Source organism: Typopeltis vanoorti, chromosome 1 (assembly GCF_054136105.1).
Source record: "Typopeltis vanoorti isolate ZY-2024b chromosome 1, IOZ_Tvanoo_1.0, whole genome shotgun sequence".
In the NCBI taxonomy this organism is placed as follows: Eukaryota; Metazoa; Arthropoda; class Arachnida; order Uropygi; family Thelyphonidae; genus Typopeltis; species Typopeltis vanoorti.
In genome coordinates this window covers 134,202,111-134,222,273 of record NC_143549.1, presented here as the reverse complement: position 1 = coordinate 134,222,273, position 20,163 = coordinate 134,202,111, and the positions used below count along the sequence as shown (strand labels likewise).

Below are 20,163 nucleotides of genomic sequence, written 5' to 3'. Positions count from 1 at the left end.
TTCTTTGTATTCTCTAAGAGTACATGCAGACTTACTTACTAGGAAATTTCACTATGCTTTCTTCTTTTCTTCGACTGCCTCTAACTTCCTTAGTTGGCCATGGAGTTCTGATTTTTCTATCCTTACAGATTACCTCACCACATGCCTTCTGGCTGAATCAATCAATTTTTTCAGAGTTTGGCACTGAATCTCAAAGGTTTAGTTCTTGTTTTCAAACTCTTTCATTTTTTTTTTTTTTAATAATGTTTGCATATTTCAGTCTAGAGTTCACCTGTGAAAGATGTTCAACTTTGATTCATTTAAAAACTTTCTTATATTCTCTTTTCAATATGGTTTAATTTTATCCTACTCAACACTCATGGTGATCATTTTAAATCCTCTGTATACTCGTGTACTGAACCAGTGCGAAAACATCGCCATCAACAATAACATAGTCAATGACAATTTCTTATTCCTTGCATTTTCTATCCATGTGAATTTGTGCACATTTTTATGTTGGAACATGGTGTAGTAATAACTAGTGCATTTCCTCATAAATCTGGCAGGTACCATTATTATTAGCTTTACTCTTTTCTCCAATTTTTTCTTAAAACAGTCCTACAGTTATATGTCTGTCTGGCTACAGGTATATATTATTTCCTACTCTGCTGTTTAAATCTCCAACAAACACCATCTTTACCTTTTTCATTGTGTCAGCTGCCTTCTCTAATACATCAAAAAATCCCTTTGCTTCTACCTTAGTAGAACCTCCTTTGCCCAGGTGATCTCCTTTTCAGCCTAGATATTGTCCTTATTCAAAAATGTTCCTTTAGATGAAATTTCATCTAAAGGAACATTTCATCAAGCAAAATTTTCTGGCAGATATTGTTAGTCTATTTGACTGTCATTCATTCTGGCTACTTCACATGCTAAAATAAACTTGACCAACAAATTAAGAACAAAAGGAATGAGTAGTCCTCTTTCTCCCACACTAGCGAACTACTTCACTGAAAGATTTGAATAACATATACCAAATAGTATATGTTGTTCAAATCTTCCTAACATCTTCCTAAGATGTCCTTATGGTACAGATATGTTGATGTTCTTACAGTTTGGCTTGCACGGACCTACAAGAATTTGTCAATAAGATCAACAATCTTTGCCATTATATCCAGTTCACTCTTGAGTTACAAGAGAACAATCACACTGCTTTTTAGATCTATTACTTGTCAACTAGATCATAGCCTTCACTTCTCAGTATTCTTTCACACCATCATAAGTGTTAAAATTCGGGCACCATTAAGACTTTAGTACATCGAGCATACTCTTTCCTCCAGTGAATTGCTGCTCTCCCAAGCAATCAATCACATCAAGTCCACCTTCCTTACTAATGATTTTACCAAATCACATGTTGACAAGATAATAAATAATTATAGTTTCATTGTCATCTGACTCTTATCAAAATAGTGATACAGAAGTGGTCCATTGTGTTATCATTTATATATTAAAGATATCTCAGAAGAAATAGCCAAACTACTTAGATCAACTAGCTTACAAGTGTCCATCTGTCCTATCAACAAGATATCTACTTTTCTAGGCTCAGCTAAAGATAAACATCTGCTTTTAGACCATCCTGGAGTATATCAAATTCCTTGCCAGTGTGGATTATTATATTTTGGTTCAAAGGTAGATCTGCAGCCTTATGTCGTGATGAACATCTAGAACATCTAATTTAATGTTAGTGATCCACTAACATTAAATTCCATAAGCTAGAGCAATCAGGACTTGCTGAGCATGCTACCACCACCACCAGACAATTTCTTTGGAAGAAAATTAAGGTTCTCAATAAAAGTAATAATTTCTTGAGACATTTATATAAAGAAAGTTGTGAAACTCATGTTAGAGGGGTAACCCCCAAATACGAAATTTGGAGGTGGCAGTGTGATTGTGTGGTCCTGTTTTCATCTCAGACCTCTGATTGTGGTGCTATGAACACTGAACTCCAAGGGGTATCCGACTATTATGGATAATGCTTCCACTTTCTGGCGTTTCTATGGAACTGACCATGCCTCTTTCAGCAAGACAATGCACCACGTCATAAGGCTGCTGCTACCGTAACTGCGTGGTCTGTGGGCATGAATGCTGCCACACATAACTGTCCTCCACGGAGCCCAGATCTCAGCCCTATTCAACATCTATGGGATGAGCTGAAGCATTGAGTGAGGTCAAGGGACATCTGCCCCCACAACAGTACAGAACCTCATTACATGCTTACAGGAAGAATGGTCCAAAAATTCCCATTGATCACTATCATATGCATGTGGAAAGTATGCCCTATAGGGATTGCTGTGGTCATTGCAGAAAAAGGACGTCATACATCTTATTAAAGTGGGTACCATGGCTGTTTGTTCCTCACACTATAGTATCCACTGACTTCTTTCTAAGGTGCATCACTAGTTTTCACCTATAATTAGTTTCATTCTTTCCAATAGGAAAGAGGTCATGTGCAACAATCAAAGGATTGATACAAATAATAAACATCCTGTGATTTGTGACACTGCCTTCAGTTCAATTAAAACTATAATAAACAAAAACATGATGCACAAGCACACATGTATCACATATGACAACTTTCACATCATGAATAATAAAGTAAAAAAGCAATACTACTTTACTGTGCATAAGCAATTCAAAATATGATTTTAGCCTTATTAGTATTACTTCTAAGCCTCCATGAGATTCAAAGACTCTCACAGACAACAACTATCATACCTTGCCTTGAAGACATTCAAGTTGAGGCACTCACCATCCACTCCAGCAATGCCTTACACTATTCGCCACATGACATGCAAAAAATGATCATATGCAATTTACATACAACATAACAGCAAATTATGACTACTTGACTAATACATACTGCATTGGGCTGCCTTCTGCATGGAGAATAGTCTGCACCTCCTACTTCTAAAATACCACTAGACATCAGATGACAGTGTTAATCTGTAATGAAAGTTCTCTCCCCCCAAACAGAGGGTACAACAGCTATACATCTCGTGGCATGTTCTAGAACATCCAACAGATATCTGATTAGGTTGAGATCTGGCGAATTCGCCTCCATTCAGGATTTTTGATCGTAAATGACTATCCTAGAATATCCCAACTATGTTCAATTCTCACCTGTTAATTGGAAAGTGTTTAGCATATCCACTTTCCAATTAACAGTTCATGAGTTTGAATACCACCATGACATGAATGTTTTGTGAATGTCTTTAATTGGAAGATGCATTTCACTATCAGGTGGAGTCCACCATCCTGTTTATTGGCCTGAAGCAGCTTGAAAAAGTTCCATGTTTGGGCTCCTCAAGAGTAGAGTTTCCAGATCATCCTAACCCTCCTACCAACTCATGGCTAATGCTAATCTACAATAGGCTAACAGCCTTTTGTGAATGGGTATCATAAAAAATACTATAGGAATTGTAGATTTTAGTGGATAGTTTGCTACAGTAAATTTCTTTGGAATTGCCTATGGAGATCTGGTCAGGATTTTTTGCAGTTGTATAGCAGTCTGCTAAGGTTAGACTCAACTGTAGCTTATTACATATCTATAAATTCTTTCCAGACTACTAAAGATAAACAGAACATTAGATATCCAACTAGGTCATGTAATAAATTTTATTTAATTTTTACTATTCCACCAGAGGTCTGTAGTCAATGATTGACAGAAAAGTTATTATGCAGTTTTTCATGATTGTTTAGATGTAGTTTAGATTGTGTATACAGGTATGCATTTCATCAGACAAGGTAACAATTTTAAAATTAAAGTTATTGCTCATGTACTAAAGCAGTCTTCATATTTTTTTCCCTTAATAAATGCTGCCCATTGTGAAAATGAAAGAAAGCCAGTACTTCATACACTTAAACTAGACTAACCCAACAGACCACTAACTCAAATTTTGAGTTAGTGAACTAATCTTACCTGTACCTCATCGTGGTGTGGAGATGAACAGGTGATGTAGGCAAAGCATACCAGAAATGGATACTTCTAGAAAGGCCACCTTAAGTATGAAGGCTACATCAATGTGCACTGCTAACACGGAGGCTGTTTTCTGGTTGAGTTAGCAGCTCACCAAAGAACATTAAACCCAAATGCTCAAAAAAAACTAAAATTTAAAAAGCTATACTGAAACTGGCCTCGGACAGAATAAGGAAAACAAAACTAAAAGAGAAGACAATGAGAACTGGCACCTTGAATGTACAATCCCTGGCAGGAAAAAGAAGAATTAAGTGAAGAAGCTGAAAATCTTAACATTAAAATTTATACAGTATCACACAGAAAGAAAATAGGGCAATGGTACAAAGAAAACTGGAAACTACATATTAATATACAGTGGGGTAAAAAAAACATGAATAAGCATCTGAAGGAGTTGGAATAATAATATATAAAGATATAAGAGAACAAGTAGAAGAATAGAATTATATATCAAGCAGAATACTATATTTAAAGTTAAAAGAAAGGGGAAAAAATTATTAAATATTATTAGTGTATACAGTCCAGAGGAAGAGAAACCAAAACTAAAATAGAAGAATTTTATAAAGATCTTCAAAATATAATAGACAAAATAAATAAAAAAAGGATGTGTAATGATAACTGGAGGTTTAAATGCAAGAATTAGCAATGCGGCTATTCCAGGTATATACCAAAGATTTACTGAAGAAATAATTTATGAAAATGGAATAAATCTTCTATAGTTTTGTATGAACAATTAAGAATAAATAATACATTCTTTGATCATAAAATACACCATAAAATAAGATAGGAGAACACAAGAAGGCAGGAATATAACTGATTACAACTAATAGAGAAATCATGTCAGAAAAAATTACTGATGTAAGAGTTCTAACATCAGCAGATACAGGATGACCATAAGTTAGTTTTTGGAAAAATAAACTATCAAAAACATCAAAATATAAAACGAAACAACATACAGGGAAGAACAAAATATCAAACCAAATTACTCTCGGAAGAATGTGTAAGAAACCTATACCAGAAAAGACTGTTAGATAAACTGGAAACATTAAACACAAAAACAAAGCAAAAGAGAAATGGACAGCCTTTAAAGACATTTTACATGAAATAGCATTTACAAGAAAAAACAATTAATACAAAAACTAATCAAAGATGGACACCATGGTCTAAAGAAGCAAAAAGCTTAGTGAAAGAAAAGAAAACCATATTTCACAGATATCTATAACACAAAATAGATAAGGAAATTTAAACAGGAATATTGGAACTACTTCAAAAAATTAAAACATGATTTTTAAGGTATCCAAAGAAGAATCTGGAGAATAAAGTTAATAAAAAGAACTAAATGAAAGTATAAAACTAACAAATATTGGATTGGATAAATGGAAAGATTATTTTCAAAATCTATATACAGAAAAGAGATAAAACCCTGAAAGAACTTAAAAACAGAAAATCAGCTGGAATAGATAAGATACAGAATTAACCATTAAAATATGGAGGGGAAACAATTAGCAAAAGAACTGTCATATCCTAAATACAGTATTTAAAGTGTGGGGGGGGAGATACTAAATGACTGGTGAGAGCTTAACAATACCAATCTTTAAGAAAGAAGACAGGAAAAATCTAGAACTGCAGAGGAATAGATGTGCTCTGCACCACATTAAAATGATGCACAAAAAATAACAAAATATAATTAATTAATAATTTAAGTGAATTATCCAATGAGTGATAAATATTTAGGAAATAGATCAGCAAAAGATGCAATATTTATATTAAAGCAAATAGTAGAGAAATAAAACAAACTGCTTTACATATGTTTTAATGATTTAAGCATTTGACAGAAAACAGTTAAAAGACATAATAACCATGTTAAAAATGCCAAAATTAAGATCATATATACAGATAACAGTTCTATAATAAATAGAGAACAAAGACAGACTGAAACAATTAAAATAAGCAAAGAAATTAGACAAGGTAATTCATTAAGTCCTATTAGTGATGGATGAAATAATAAAAGTAAACAAAATAGAAAATGTGGAATACAAATTAAAAATGAAAACTTAAGAAACAATGGATATACGGATGATTAATCTTACTAGCAGAAAATTAAGATGACCTAAAATATTACTAAATATGTTCAAATAATGCAACAAAAAAAGGAAAATATGAAGATAAACAGAAAAACAAACAATGGCAATGGCCAAAGAACCCATAAGATGTATATTAGAAATCAAACGGAAAATAACTGAACAAGTTAGTAAAATAAAATATTTGGAAATAAAATAAACAACCATGTCATCATGTAAAATGAAGTACAAGAACAAGCAATAAAAGCTAGTAGAATATCTGGATTTCTCAACAACTTCATCTGGAAGACGATGATGATATATGCTTTTAATGGCACAAGGACAGCAAAGGTCATACTGCACCATATCAAAGGTTACAGCAGTACACAAGGTAAGACAATCACAAACATCCATGCCTGCAGTGGGATTTGAACCAGCAGCCTGTTGGATGGAGAGCGGGCACGCTAACTACTCGGCCAACCAGGCTGGCCATCTGGAAGAATAAAAACATAAGCAAAGAAACAAAAATAAGAATCTACAAAAGGAATAATCACACCAGTACTAATATGCAGCACCTACAAAAATTAGATAAATCAATGAAACCACTGAGATGAAATCATTAAGGAAAATTGAAGGTGCAAGACTGACAAAATTAGAAACTCTTAAATCAGAGAAAATCGTGAAATATAGCCAATGCATGATTGGATTCGAAAATGGAAAGAATGGAAAAATCATAAAAAAATGCAGAATAATAGATGGGCAAAGAAACCAAAGAACTGGATACCAAAAGGAAAGAGAAGTACAGGAAGACTGAAGAGACGTTGGCAGGACAGTCTCAAAATGAGGCACTACAAAAAACTAACCTTAATAATGAAGAAGATAAAATGTATTTTTCCCTCTTTTTTTTTTTGTTTTGCTGGTGCTTAAGAGATACCATGCATGCTCACTCTCTTTATATGAGCATCTCAAGTTAGCAAAATATCAACAATTTTGTGGAAAACTCATTTTAAATAATAGCATTCTTTTACAGAAACATTTATATAACTTTCATGCACATGACAGATTTTAGAAGAATAACCTTTTACACCAACAACAGGGGCCATTTTATTCCTCAGTACTGAATTCTGCCCTTCATCTTCATTATTATCAGCATCTTCTGTTCTTTCCCTGAAAGCACATAAATCACTTTTTTATATGACCAGTGTTTATTTCAAAATAACAAAATTAAAATAAACCAGATAATATTAGTGAAAACAAAGAAACCCTTATTTTCAGATAAAAATTAAACTTTCATTTGTTTTACCTTCTGAGACATGCTTTTCTTTTGGAATCCACTTAGTGGGTTTCCAAAACAAATCAAATTATTAAAATAATTTAATAATTTTCAAAACAAATCAAATTATTTTAATACAGCTTTTGTACAAAAGGACTTTTGCAAACTGACAGCAATGAAGTTATTGCATGCATAATCAGCAAGTATCCCAATTTGTTGATGGTTGTGTATACACAGAAACATTTCAGCAACTTAAGATACTCTGCATGAATAAATATAAATAAGGGAACAATTGATTTATCACCATGGACATATCAATTCTTGTGTAGAGGCTTAAGTGCTGTGAGGACATTATGTTGGAGGTTTAATGGATTTTTTACAACACTCAAAAAGAATTAAAATAGAATTTAATACTTCCTATATTTCATCCTAGTCACTAGGACATCTACGGGGATTACAAAGACAATTAATGTAACATGCACACAAAAACTTACAATACTAAGCCCAACCACGTGGGTGACAATAAAGTCCTATCTAGGTGGAGCGCCCTCTAAGGGCAGTAGTAGGTGGCCTGGAATGTAAGGTGGGACCTCTGGTGATGACTGTTTCCCAAATCTTCGGAAGCTTAATGAAACCGTATTTGTTAAGATTTGGTTGGTTTCTGAGAGCTGCTGCTGCTTCTAAGAAAAGTCTCGCTTTCTTGAATTTGCTGTGGTGGAGCATGGTGGTTTTCTTCCATGATACTCTGTGGGTGGTGTCCAAAACATGGTCAGCCAAGCCTGAATGGCCATAGTTGTGTTTAACGATGTACGACTTGTGTTCCTCCAGGCGGATAGATGCTGATCTGCTCCCTCCTCTCTCTCTGCCTGGAGTTTACAAAGTACCCTGTTCCTGTAAGCTTGCGTACTTTGGACAGACAGGCAGATCAGCATCCATCCATCCGCCTGGAGGAACACAAGTCGTACATCGTTAAACACAACTATGGCCATTCAGGCTTGGCTGACCATGTTTTGGACACCACCCACAGAGTATCATGGAAGAAAACCACCATGCTCCACCACAGCAAATTCAAGAAAGAGACTTTTCTTAGAAGCAGCAGCAGCTCTCAGAAACCAACCAAATCTTAACAAATACGGTTGCATTAAGCTTCCGAAGATTTGGGAAACAGTCATCACTAGAGGTCCCACCTTACATTCCAGGCCACCTACTACTGCCCTTAGAGGGCGCTCCACCTAGATAGGACTTTATTGTCACCCACGTGGTTGGGCTTGGTATTGTAAGTTTTTGTGTGCATGTTACATTAATCGTCTTTGTAATCCCCGTAGATGTCCTAGTGACTAGGATGAAATATAGGAAGTATTAAATTCTATTTTAATTCTTTTTGAGTGTTGTAAAAAATCCATTAAACCTCCAACATAATGACATATTAATGGATTACAGCAAAACAATACTAGTATACAAGTAATCATAATAAATAAAAAACAATTAGTTCATTACCAATCATAACATATTAACCAGATAATATTAGCTAAGGTTGCAGATTTCTTTCCCGATTTTTTTGTTAATCCCATAAAACAGGCAAGCCACCCAGAAAACAAGGGCAATAAGCAGACAAAATGACTACAGTTTTAATTCCAAATAAACCAATCCAATTAATCATAAATATTTTAGAATCAATAATTCATTCCATATTCAACAGCTATTAAAAGCTGGTTTTGAAGAAACAAGGTATGATTTATTTTTTCTACAAGGAATGATCAGTTCACAGTTCATGGCTAACACATCTGACATGGCAAGTACTATATGTTAGATGTGTTATCAACTATCAGATTCCTTTTTAAATTGACTAATATTCAAATGTCATCATAATTTATTTAAGTATGAATAGGTAAATACATACAGAAATATACATATAACATGTATATTTAAATATATAATATTAATGTAAATATACAGATGTGGGGAGAATGCATATCCTTGTCTATCCTGCACTGGATATAGAATTCTTGAATTTCAACCATAATTTCTATTCTTGAGTAAAGTGATTTGGTAAGATAATTCAATTTGCTATCAATACCAATATGGTATAATATTTTCAATATACTTTCTTGCACGCAGATTTATTAAGAAAATGCGTTCTACTAAGCATCCCTTCCACCGAATACCTGTTCTTCTGCTAAGATTTGATTTTTCTTTCAATTTGTTGCTTGAAAGACTCATAAGACCTTCCAATCTTTTACTCAGTCTTTTACTCTATTTCTAAATATTTCTTCATTTCTATTTCTCTCTCTATTTCTATTTCTTCCAACCTTTTACTCTATTTTTAAAATTATGTAGAGAGCAATGTGACACTGAACTACACTAAGCTTAAAAAGACATTTACTCTAGCCAAAGCACTTCATATTCATGCATGAATGGAAAAACCATCTTGAGAGAACAATTCATGAGACCCACAAAAATCTGACAATTACCCAAAACAATGTTTTGCAACTAAAATTAAAGCTTTCTAGCTAAGTAAATCCCACTATTTGGGATTTTCTAGAGAGGATTACAGACGACTCTGCAAAGCACATCCTATGTAAAACAAAGAAAAACTAATAGCAAACTTCAAAAGACTGAAACAACAACAAAAAAACAGCACACAATCCAGATGCCATGCTCAGAGGAGCAGCCCGTCACAAACTAGCGATATAAGGAGTAACCAAACACAAACTGACCACAGCTCAAGTTATCATTATATCCAGTCACAATCTTACTGAAGGAGAACTTCCGCTTCTGCAAAAAGACTTAAACTACACTATCACACCAAATCAGATTTCATTTATCACACTGAAAAAGGTCTAAAATTCCCCCCTCCCTAAATACAGGGTGTTCGGGATAAATTTGACATATTTATAATTAATTATATTTTTCCGTAAGTTACATGTATTAACACACACTTCTCTTCATTTAAAAGTTTAGACCCTTCTTCATTCATATACAAGATGTCAGAAAGGATGGATAGCTGGAACCCACCTGAATCATGGAAGAGAATAACTTGTATCATGATGATTCGTGCCCGCCATCAAAATAAGGATATTACGACTGCTGCCCAATGCTCCCTGAATACAGTAAAAACAATCAGGCATGAACTAGAGACTTGCAATGGTGACTACGAGGATGTAGCAAGAAGAAAGATCCCTAGCAGACGATCTGATTGCGTTCGTACAGCAGAATTCCTCGCAAATCTGCAGGAACAGGTGTTGAAGAACCCTGGCATTGGAATTCGGGCTTTGTTCGTGGAGTTGCTAACTGTAGTCAAGCCCTGGATAACAAGGGTAGCCAATGGTAGGCCGTATGTATGGCAGCAGGATTCGGCCCCTTGCCACACCTCTGGGAAAAGTCAAAAATGGTTGTCTGAAAATTTCTACGACTTCACCAGTCCAAATGTTTGGCCTCCAAACTCCCCAGACCTTAACCCCATGGATTATTTTGTATGGGGCGCAGTTGAAAAAGACACCAATCGCACTTCCAGTAATACAAAAGCCCAGTTAATGGATAAAATTAAAACAGTTTTTGCGGCCCTTCCCAGGGAGACTGTAGCATCAGCTTGTTCGAGGTTCCGAAGCAGAATTGAAGCTGTGATCGATGCTAATGGTGGTTATTTTGAGTAAATCTTGTTGATAGTATTGTAATTAACTCTGCCTGTAATGTTTTTTTGTCAATTCATTAAATTTAATAGATACAAAGAAGATTTTCTTTTTCCTTACGAAACTGTCAAATTTATCCCGAACACCCCGTATATACCCCATGAAACACAGAAGCGGCCTTTTAACTTTATTTAATCCTTCCTCTTCTACCTTTACAGTGTCGAGGTTTTTCTTTAGACATCGTATTCACGACCGTACTCGAGGATAAGGTGGTTAGCCTCCGGTATGTCTGTAGTAGTGTTTGTTAAGAGGGCTGGTTTGCCTGTTCTGGGGAACGAAAAACTCATGTTTCCAGGTGAAACTCGCCCCCCCCCCCTCCCCCCAATCCCCATATGAGAACGGCTAACTTTACTTTTCATCGAAAGAGACCAGATAAAGGTTTCTCATGTCACTGACAGGAATCAAACCCAGGTCTTTCTGACGAAAAGGCTTCGTCTATAATAACTAAGCTACAGAGGGTTAACAGAAACAGCCAATATAACAAATTATAATAACTAATTGCAATTTAACAAAAGCATAAAAATTAGCCCTTAAATCTAAGAAATAACAGACATCATTATCACCAAGGCAGATAAGGGCAATGTTACAGTCATTCTTGATCAGACAGCATACTTGGAAAAAATGATCCAACTGGTATCCAACCACAACACATACCAATTGGTTAACTACAATCCTACAAAACACATATAAAAAACAGAACTAATCAAGTCAGTCATCACTTGGCCAGAATAAATAAAAAAACTGTTACCGCATTACGCCTGTTCTCTCATAATTTATGGCCAGCCAAAAATGCACAAAGCACTACAACCAATAGTTGAAGGAATCAACAGACCCGATTATCACTTAACTGTCAGATTTTAGGGAAAGACAATGTAGAATATTAATTGAAGTTTTTAATTAATATTCTAGTGTACGTCGTCTTTCCTAAAATCTGAAAGTTATGCATTACGAAAGTATAAGTTTATCTACACGAATTATTACTTAGCCAAGAAACTAATGGCTCCTCCTATATAAAAAAAGACAACACTTCATATATACAAAATTAAAAACATCACACTCAACAACAAAGATTTATTAGTCAGCTTTGATGTAACTGCTCTTTTCCCCGAATGCCTCAATCAATGATACGATTCTCTCATACTGAACAAATTTCCACCTAATATCATAGACCTCTTTAGGCCCATGTAGTTCACCTATGGTATTTCATGTGACAAACTAATTTCTACCTGCAAAAAGAAGGCAAAGGTCTTATCCCTTTTCCCCATAGCTAACTTTTATATGGAAGACTTAGAGTAAAGAGCTCTAGATTCAGCAAGTCTAAAGCCCAAAATGTGGCTCAGATATGTTGACAATATATTCACCATCTGGTCCCACTGCCACCAAATATCATATACATTCCTGAACCATCTAAACAAACAACGCAGACATATCAAGCTTACCATCGAGATTGGAAACAACAACTCTCTCTCTTCCTTTTCTAGTCACACTTGTCAAATGATTTCTCTCAGGCTGTCTGTCCTTCACAGTCTACCACAAATCTACACACACACACACACACACACACACACACACAGGCAAATACATGCACAAAGATTCATACCATCATCCAACAAAAAAACTAGGGGGTCATCAGCATCCTCAAACATACAGCCCCAAACGATGAACAGGTGCTAAAGAAAGAACATGAAATCATTAGCTAAACCTTTATAAAAAAAAAAAAAAAAAAAAAAATGACTACAACAAAAACAGTTCACAATGATTCCATGAGAGGTAAAAAATATTACAAAAATGCCATACCATACATTAGGGGAATATTGGAAAAAATAGATAGAACACTACAGAAATATAATATTAAGGCAACTTTCAAACCTTTTACAAAATTAAAAAAGTATACTCAGCTCATCCAAAGATCCCCTCCTTACCTTGTTCACCTGAGGGTTTACAAAATCGAGTGCATCTGCAACTTACTCTAAATAGGGAAAACAGGGCACACAATTTCAACAAGAAAAAGCGAATGCAAACACCACAAATCCCTTCACTATGGTAAAACAGGCCTGTCAGACCATGCACTCCAAACATGTCACATAATTAACTGGAAAAGCACTACCAAAACCTGGTTTGAAAGAAAACTCAAGGAAGCTTGTGAGATGCCGATTCATCATCCTAATCTCAACGAGAATGATGGATTAATAATTCTAAGAATCAGGAAGACCCATCTTCAACCCATATAGGATCCAGAACATGATGGCAGAACCCCAACTAAAGAAAATCTTAAGACAACAGGACTGTATAGATGCATTTGATGTATTTCAACTGTAATTTATTTTATTTATATGTTATAGTTATGTATATAAAGATCTGATTTTATTATTTATTTATTTATTGTTTTCATTTTATTATTTCTTTTATGTTATTATTTTACTGATTTATTAATTATGATAATGCAAAGCGAAGAAGAGTAGTGATGACAAATGAGATGATAGCCAGGCTGTGCAGGAAAAGAGATCTGGAATATGTGGATACATGGAGTATGTTTGAGGGTAGAAGAGAGCTTTATGCAAGAGACAGATGACATTTGAATGCAGAAGGGCACAGGCAATTGGAAAGACTGTTGTTTTCAGGACAAATGAGTCTGTTAGGAATCATGCATTAGGAAATATTGCAGGGATCATTTTATGTAGGGATAGTGGCTTGAGAAATAAGGGTATGTACACTATATCACATAGCCAGGTGGAATATAAGGGGGAGTAATAATGGCTATAAGAATACTGGCAATATAATGGATGTATACAAATGCTAGGAGCATTAGAAATAAAGGGAATGAATTTGTGACATTGATTGAATCCATCTCTCCAAAGGTTGCTGGTATCAGTAAAATTTGGTTAACTGATAAGGATATTCTAACAGGGATAAAAATAAAAGAGCATAGTATATTTCAACAGGATAAGAAAGGTTAGTATGGTGGTGGTGGTGGAGTGTTACTCATTATAAGAGATGAATTGTGCACTCCCAGGGTGGAGAATCTCAGTAGAAACCATACTAATGGCTTTGAGAGTATATGATGTGAGTTAGATGTTTATGACAAAATATTTAGTGGGATGTTGCTACAGACCAGGGAATATAGATGGTGATAAGCAGGAAATGCTTAGGCAAATTAGTTTGGCAAATGCAAAGTGAGCGATCATTATGGGGGAATTCAATTATACTGATATAAACTGTACAAAGGAGACAGCATGCAGTAATAAGGGAACTGAATTTTTGGATTTATTGAGGGACAATTGTCTTAAGCAGCATGTGGTGGAGAGAACACAAGGATCAAGAGTTTTGGATTTCATCATAGCATCAGAGGATCCGATTGTGACTGAGATGACATGCTTGCTCCCAGCTGGTGAGCATGACCATGCAGTCCTGCCTTGGAGGATGAATAGACATATGGAAGTAGCAAAACAGAAAGAATTTATGTGAATTATAAGGAAGGTAACTATCATAGAAACCAGCTTGCAGCAGTACAATGGATGAAAGAATTTGAAGAAAGGGGGGCGTTCATTAGTGTATTGGAGATATACTAAGAAAAAAATTAACAGCAATGACAGATTGTATGCCTCAAGTGACGAAGATAAAGCAATTTGGAATCAAATGGATGACAAAAGGAATAAAAGGGGAATTACAGAAAAAAAGAGATTATAGAAGGCATATAAAGAGAGAAAGGTGGAGAACAGTTGCATGAGAAATATAAGGTATTTCTCATGCTAGGAAAGTGACTAGTATTGTAAGGAGGAAAAAAGTTAGAATATGAGAGGAGACTGGCACTGCAATTCAAGGAGAATCCCAAGGAGTTTTTTTCTATGTGGTAAGTCAGAGGGAAAAATGATAGTAAATGGATTACTTTGCCGGATGGAGATGGGAATCAGATGACATAGTTGAGCTATTTAATGATCACTTAATTAGAGTGTTCCATCCTGGTACTGCAGGCTTTATTCCTGGAGGGAAGGGATAATGCTTGGTGAAGTGTTGGAGGTGAATGAAGAGGACTTATTCCGAATATTGAGTATGCTAAATGTCAATAAGGTAGGATGACTAGATGGAAGGGGGTGCTTAAGGGTCAAAGCTGTATAACTGAGAGGAGACCTCCACATAGCCTTTAAAGGAATGCGGAGAACCGACCAGGGCTTCTGACCTAATGTCCAATCCTCACCTTCTCGTGGTGCACCCTGTTGGGTATCTACTTTGATAATGAACGAACGAGGATGGGCTGGCAATTTGGGATTTAGCCGACCAAATTGTATTCTTATTGGTTAAACCAAAATAAAAAATGATGGTACAACATGACAAAATTTCATGCAGGCTGGGGCGTCTCCCGGTTAAACAAGGCCCCCGTTGTTTTCGCCAGGGAACCAGGGCAAACAGCGAAAAGTCAGCTACTGGAACAAATCTGAAAACAAACCCCAACTCAACATCACCAGAGTTAAAGATCGGTACTATCAAAGTAAGAAGCCTGAATGGCAAAGAAATGGAGCTAGCTGAGGAATTAGATAAGTACCAGATCGACATAATAGGGGTGACTGAAACAAAAAAGACCAAAACTGGTGAGATCTTTCTGAGCAATAAATACAAAATGTTATATTCAGGCAATGACAATCAAGGAAAAGAAGGAGTAGCCATAGTATTCAACACAAAATACGAGGCTAATCTTCTTGAATGGCAGTCAGTCTCAAGTAGAGTAATGTGGGCAAATATGAGAATGGGGAACTGGACAATGAGACTTATTTGTGCCTATGGTCCCACAGAAGGTTCTACTAAGGTAGAAGTGGAGGAATTTTTTGAGGCTTTAGAAAAAGCAACTGACACAATGAAAAAGGAAAAGTTGGCCCTTGTTGGAGATCTAAATAGTAGAGTAGGAAATGATTGTGAGACAAACAAAAATATTTTGGGAAAATTTGGAGAAAAGAGCAAAGCTAATAATAATGGCAAATATCTGTTGGATTTCTGCTCAGGACATGGACTGGTTATTACTAACACCATGTTCCAACATAAAAATGTGCACAAATTCACATGGAGAGAAGAGGCTAGGAATAAGAAAAGTCTCATTGACTATGTTATTGTTGATAGTGATGTTTTCTCCCTGGTGCAGGACACCAGAGTGTACAGAGGTTTTGAAATTGGAAGTGATCACTATTTAGTCTTGAGCAGGATAAAATTGAATTTCATATTGAAAAGAATAACATGTAAGAAAGTTTTAAAGCGAATAAAAGTTGAGCAGCTCTCAGATGTGAACTGTAGACTAAAATACAGAAATATTATTAAAAAGAAAATGAAAGAGTTTGAGAACAGGAATCAAACCTTGGAGATTCAGTGGCAAACTCTGAAGGAAACATTGATTGATTCTGCCAGAGAGGCATGTGGTGAGGTTGTGTGCAAGGATAAAAAAATTAGAACTCCCTGGTGGACACAGGAAGTTAAAGAGGCAGTGAAGGAAAAGAAGAAAGCATATCAAAAGTTCCTGGCAAATAAGTCAGCTTTTACTCTTACAGAATACAGAGACAAATGTAAGAAAGCTAAACAGTGTGTAAAACTAGCTAAACAAAAGTCATGGGAGGACTTTGGCAAGAATATAGAAAATAAATATCAAGAAGGTGGCAAAATATTCTGGAGGTTGTTGAAGAAGCTTAGGAATGGAGGAAAGTGTGCTGTAAAAGGAGTTAGAGATGATAAAGATGACATGAAAATGGGAGAAAAAGATATCCTTGAAGTATGGAGTAATTACTTTGAAAAACTTCTAAATGAAATAAGCAGTGATGACAGCACAGTGGTAAAAAAACACTGACCAGGCATGCAGTCAGGAATACATATCCATACTTGAAGTAGAAAAAGCCATCAAAGGCTTGAAATGTGGAAAGGCAGCAGGAGTAGATGATATTCGACCAGAAATGCTGAAGTATGGTGGTATAAGAGTCTTACAGTGGCTGCACTGCATAGTTCAGAAAGCCTGGACAGAGGGACGAATTCTCGATGATTGGAGTAGAGGCTATAATATTGCCCATATATAAAAAGGGAAATAAAACTGAATGTGAGAATTACAGAGGTATTTCCCTACTGAGTGTTCCTGGCAAGATCTATGCAAGTATACTTGAGAAACGGTTGAGAAGAATTGTGGAAGAAAAGCTTGGTGAAGAACAAGCTGGATTCAGGCCAAATAGAGGCTGTCAGGATCAGATCTTCACTTTACGACAAATAGTCGAGAAAGCATGGGAATATAACAAAGATCTGTATTTCAGTTTTGTCGATTTGGAAAAGGCATATGACAAGGTTCCAAGAGAGAAGCTATTCAATACGCTGCAGTTATATGGTGTCAATGGGGCATTATATCAAGCAATACTTAGTCTTTATTTGAGTTGTGAGTCAGCAGTTAGAATTGAAGGAAGTACAGGAAGATGGTTTAATGTTAAATCTGGTGTGAGACAAGGATGTGCATTATCCCCTCTGTTATTCATTATCTATATGGATCACATTATGAAGGAATGTGGTATTAAACCTGATATCAAAATTGGAGATGTTAATGTCAGCTCTTTGCTTTATGCGGATGATGTTATACTTCTAAATAAATCTGCTACAAGTCTGCAAGATTCTCTGACTAAATTGAATAGCTGTTGTAATAGATATGGTATGAAGGTCAGCAATAAAAAGACAAAGACAATGAAAATAGGCAGAATCATTGAAAATGTCAACTGTGTTGTGAATGGAGAACCTGTGGAACAAGTAAAACATTTCAGCTACTTAGGCACAATTTTTACTGAAGATGGTAAACTAAATATAGAAATAGACAACAGAATCAGCAAAGGTGGTATCGTGGGAAGTCAATTGAATAAATTCATATGGAATAAGAAAGAAATTAGTCGGAACACTAAATTAGCTGTATACAAGACTGTGTTCAAACCAATTTTAACTTATGGATCTGAGAGTTGGGTCAGAAGTAAAACACTTGACCAAAGACTAGAGACCGCAGATATGAGAGTCCTGAGAAAGATTAGAGGCGTGAACAGGCATCAATGGCAATATCATATTAAAAATGAGGATATTAGGAAAGAACTTGACATTGTCAGCATCCAGGAATGCGTTAGTAGAGCTAATCTCAGATGGTATGGTCACTTAAATAGAATGGGAGAGGAAAGATTAGCAAAACAAGTGTTCTCTGCCAGGTTGGCAGAAAAACGACCCAGAGGAAGACCAAGATATAGGTGGATTGATACGGTACAAAGTGCCTTCGACGATAGAAATATAAGATCTGATAATGTTGGAGTCTTGACAAGTAACAGACTGATTTGGAGGAAAATTGTAGATAGGAAGTTAGTAATGATGTAATTTTTTCATGTAGTACTGTCATATCCTGTACACCCCTTGAGGGTACATGACAGGAATTTGATGATGATGATGAGACAATGAAAATAGGCAGAATCATTGAAAATGTCTACTGTGTTGTGAATGGAGAACTTGTAGAACAAGTAAAACATTTCAGCTATTTAGGCACGATTTTTACTGAAGATGGTAAATTAAATATAGAAATAGACAACAGAATCAGCAAAGGTGGCATGGTGGGAAGTCAATTGAATAAATTCATATGGAATAAGAGAGAAATTAGTCGGAACACTAAATTAGCTGTATACAGACAGAATTCAAGCTAATTTTAACTTATGGATCTGAAAGTTGGGTCAGAAGTAACACTTGACCAAAGACTAGAGACTGCAGATATGAGAGTCCTGAGAAAGATTAGGGGCATGAACAGATGGCATCAGTGTCAATATCATATTAAAAAAGTTGATATTGGGAAAGAACTTGACATTGTCAGCATCCAGGAATGTGTTAGCAGAGCTAATCTCAGGTGGTATGGTCACTTAAACAGAATGGGCGAGGAAAGATTAGCAAAACAAGTGTTCTCTGCCAGGTTGGCAGCAAAACGACCCAGAGGAAGACTAAGATATAGGTAGATTGATACGGTACAAAGTGCCTTAGACTATAGAAATATGACATCCGATAATGTTGGAGTCTTGACAAGTAACAGACTGATTTGGAGGAAAATTGTATATAGGAAATTAATAATGATGTAATTTTTTTCATTGTAGTACTATCATATCCTGTACACCCCTTGAGGGTACATGGCAGGAATTTGATGATGATGATGATGACTAGATGGAATTTCACGTGTCTTAAGGAATGTGCTATGGAACTTTGCCATTAACTTGGTTGTTTAATGAGTCTTGCAATGGGATAAGTTCCTGGTGATGAGCTGGAAATGTTTAGGCGAATTAATTTGGTAAGTGCAATTGTATAAAGGTAGTGGCAGAATAGAAGTATCAAACTATAGGCCTATTTGTATTAGTTCTATAGTTAAGATTTTGGAGAAATTGATGAGAATTCGTATACAGAATTGGGCACATGAGGGTAACATTATTTATGCAGGACAGCATGGATTTGTTAAAGGCACTCTTGCTTTAGTAATCTCATTACCTTTTACAACAGAGTAAAAAGAGCAAAGGATGGAGGTAAGGCATGCACGTTTTTTTTTTTTTTTTTTTTGATTGTTCCAAGGCATTTGACAAATTGCCACATAACAAGCTGATTTCGAAGTTGCAACATATCTGTTTGGATATCAGGTTAGTGGATTGGTGATTGGCTCTCTGACAGATATCACAGAGCTATATATGGGGGAGCAGTATCAGGAAAGATGATGTTTACAAGTGGAGTTCCACAGGATTCAGTCCTGGACCATTACTGTTCAATCTTTGTGTCAATGATATTGCCATTAGGACTACGGGGAAATGTTCAGTTGTTTGCAGATGATGTGAAGCTTGGTAGGGTTATTAGTGATAGTTCTAATGTTTTGGCTCTTCAAGAGAATTTGAATAAGCTGGAAAGGTGGGCAAATGAATGAGGATTTCAGCTTAATGCAACTAAATGTAAGGTTTAAAATTTGGGACCCACAGATGAGATGTTTCATAGTCATTTAGGAGTTATACTGGAAGAAGTGGAGGAAGCAAGGGATCTTGGGGTGATTGTGGATAGAGATTTGAAGTTCTGAGGACATGTTGCAAAGGTTGTGAAGACATCGCAGAGAACTGCAGGGAAGTTTTATTATTT

At 35.7% G+C, this 20,163-nt stretch overlaps 1 protein-coding gene across 1 annotated transcript in view; it reads right to left on the bottom strand.

Moving 5' to 3' along the window:
* Positions 1-20,163, bottom strand: part of LOC150110449 (proteoglycan Cow-like) — a 200,455-nt gene that overhangs the window by 55,748 nt on the left and 124,544 nt on the right. Inside the window, exon 6 of the mRNA XM_090399367.1 lies at positions 7,148-7,236. Coding sequence (XP_090255493.1) covers positions 7,148-7,236 — 89 coding nt within the window. The remainder of the gene's footprint in view (positions 1-7,147; positions 7,237-20,163) is intronic.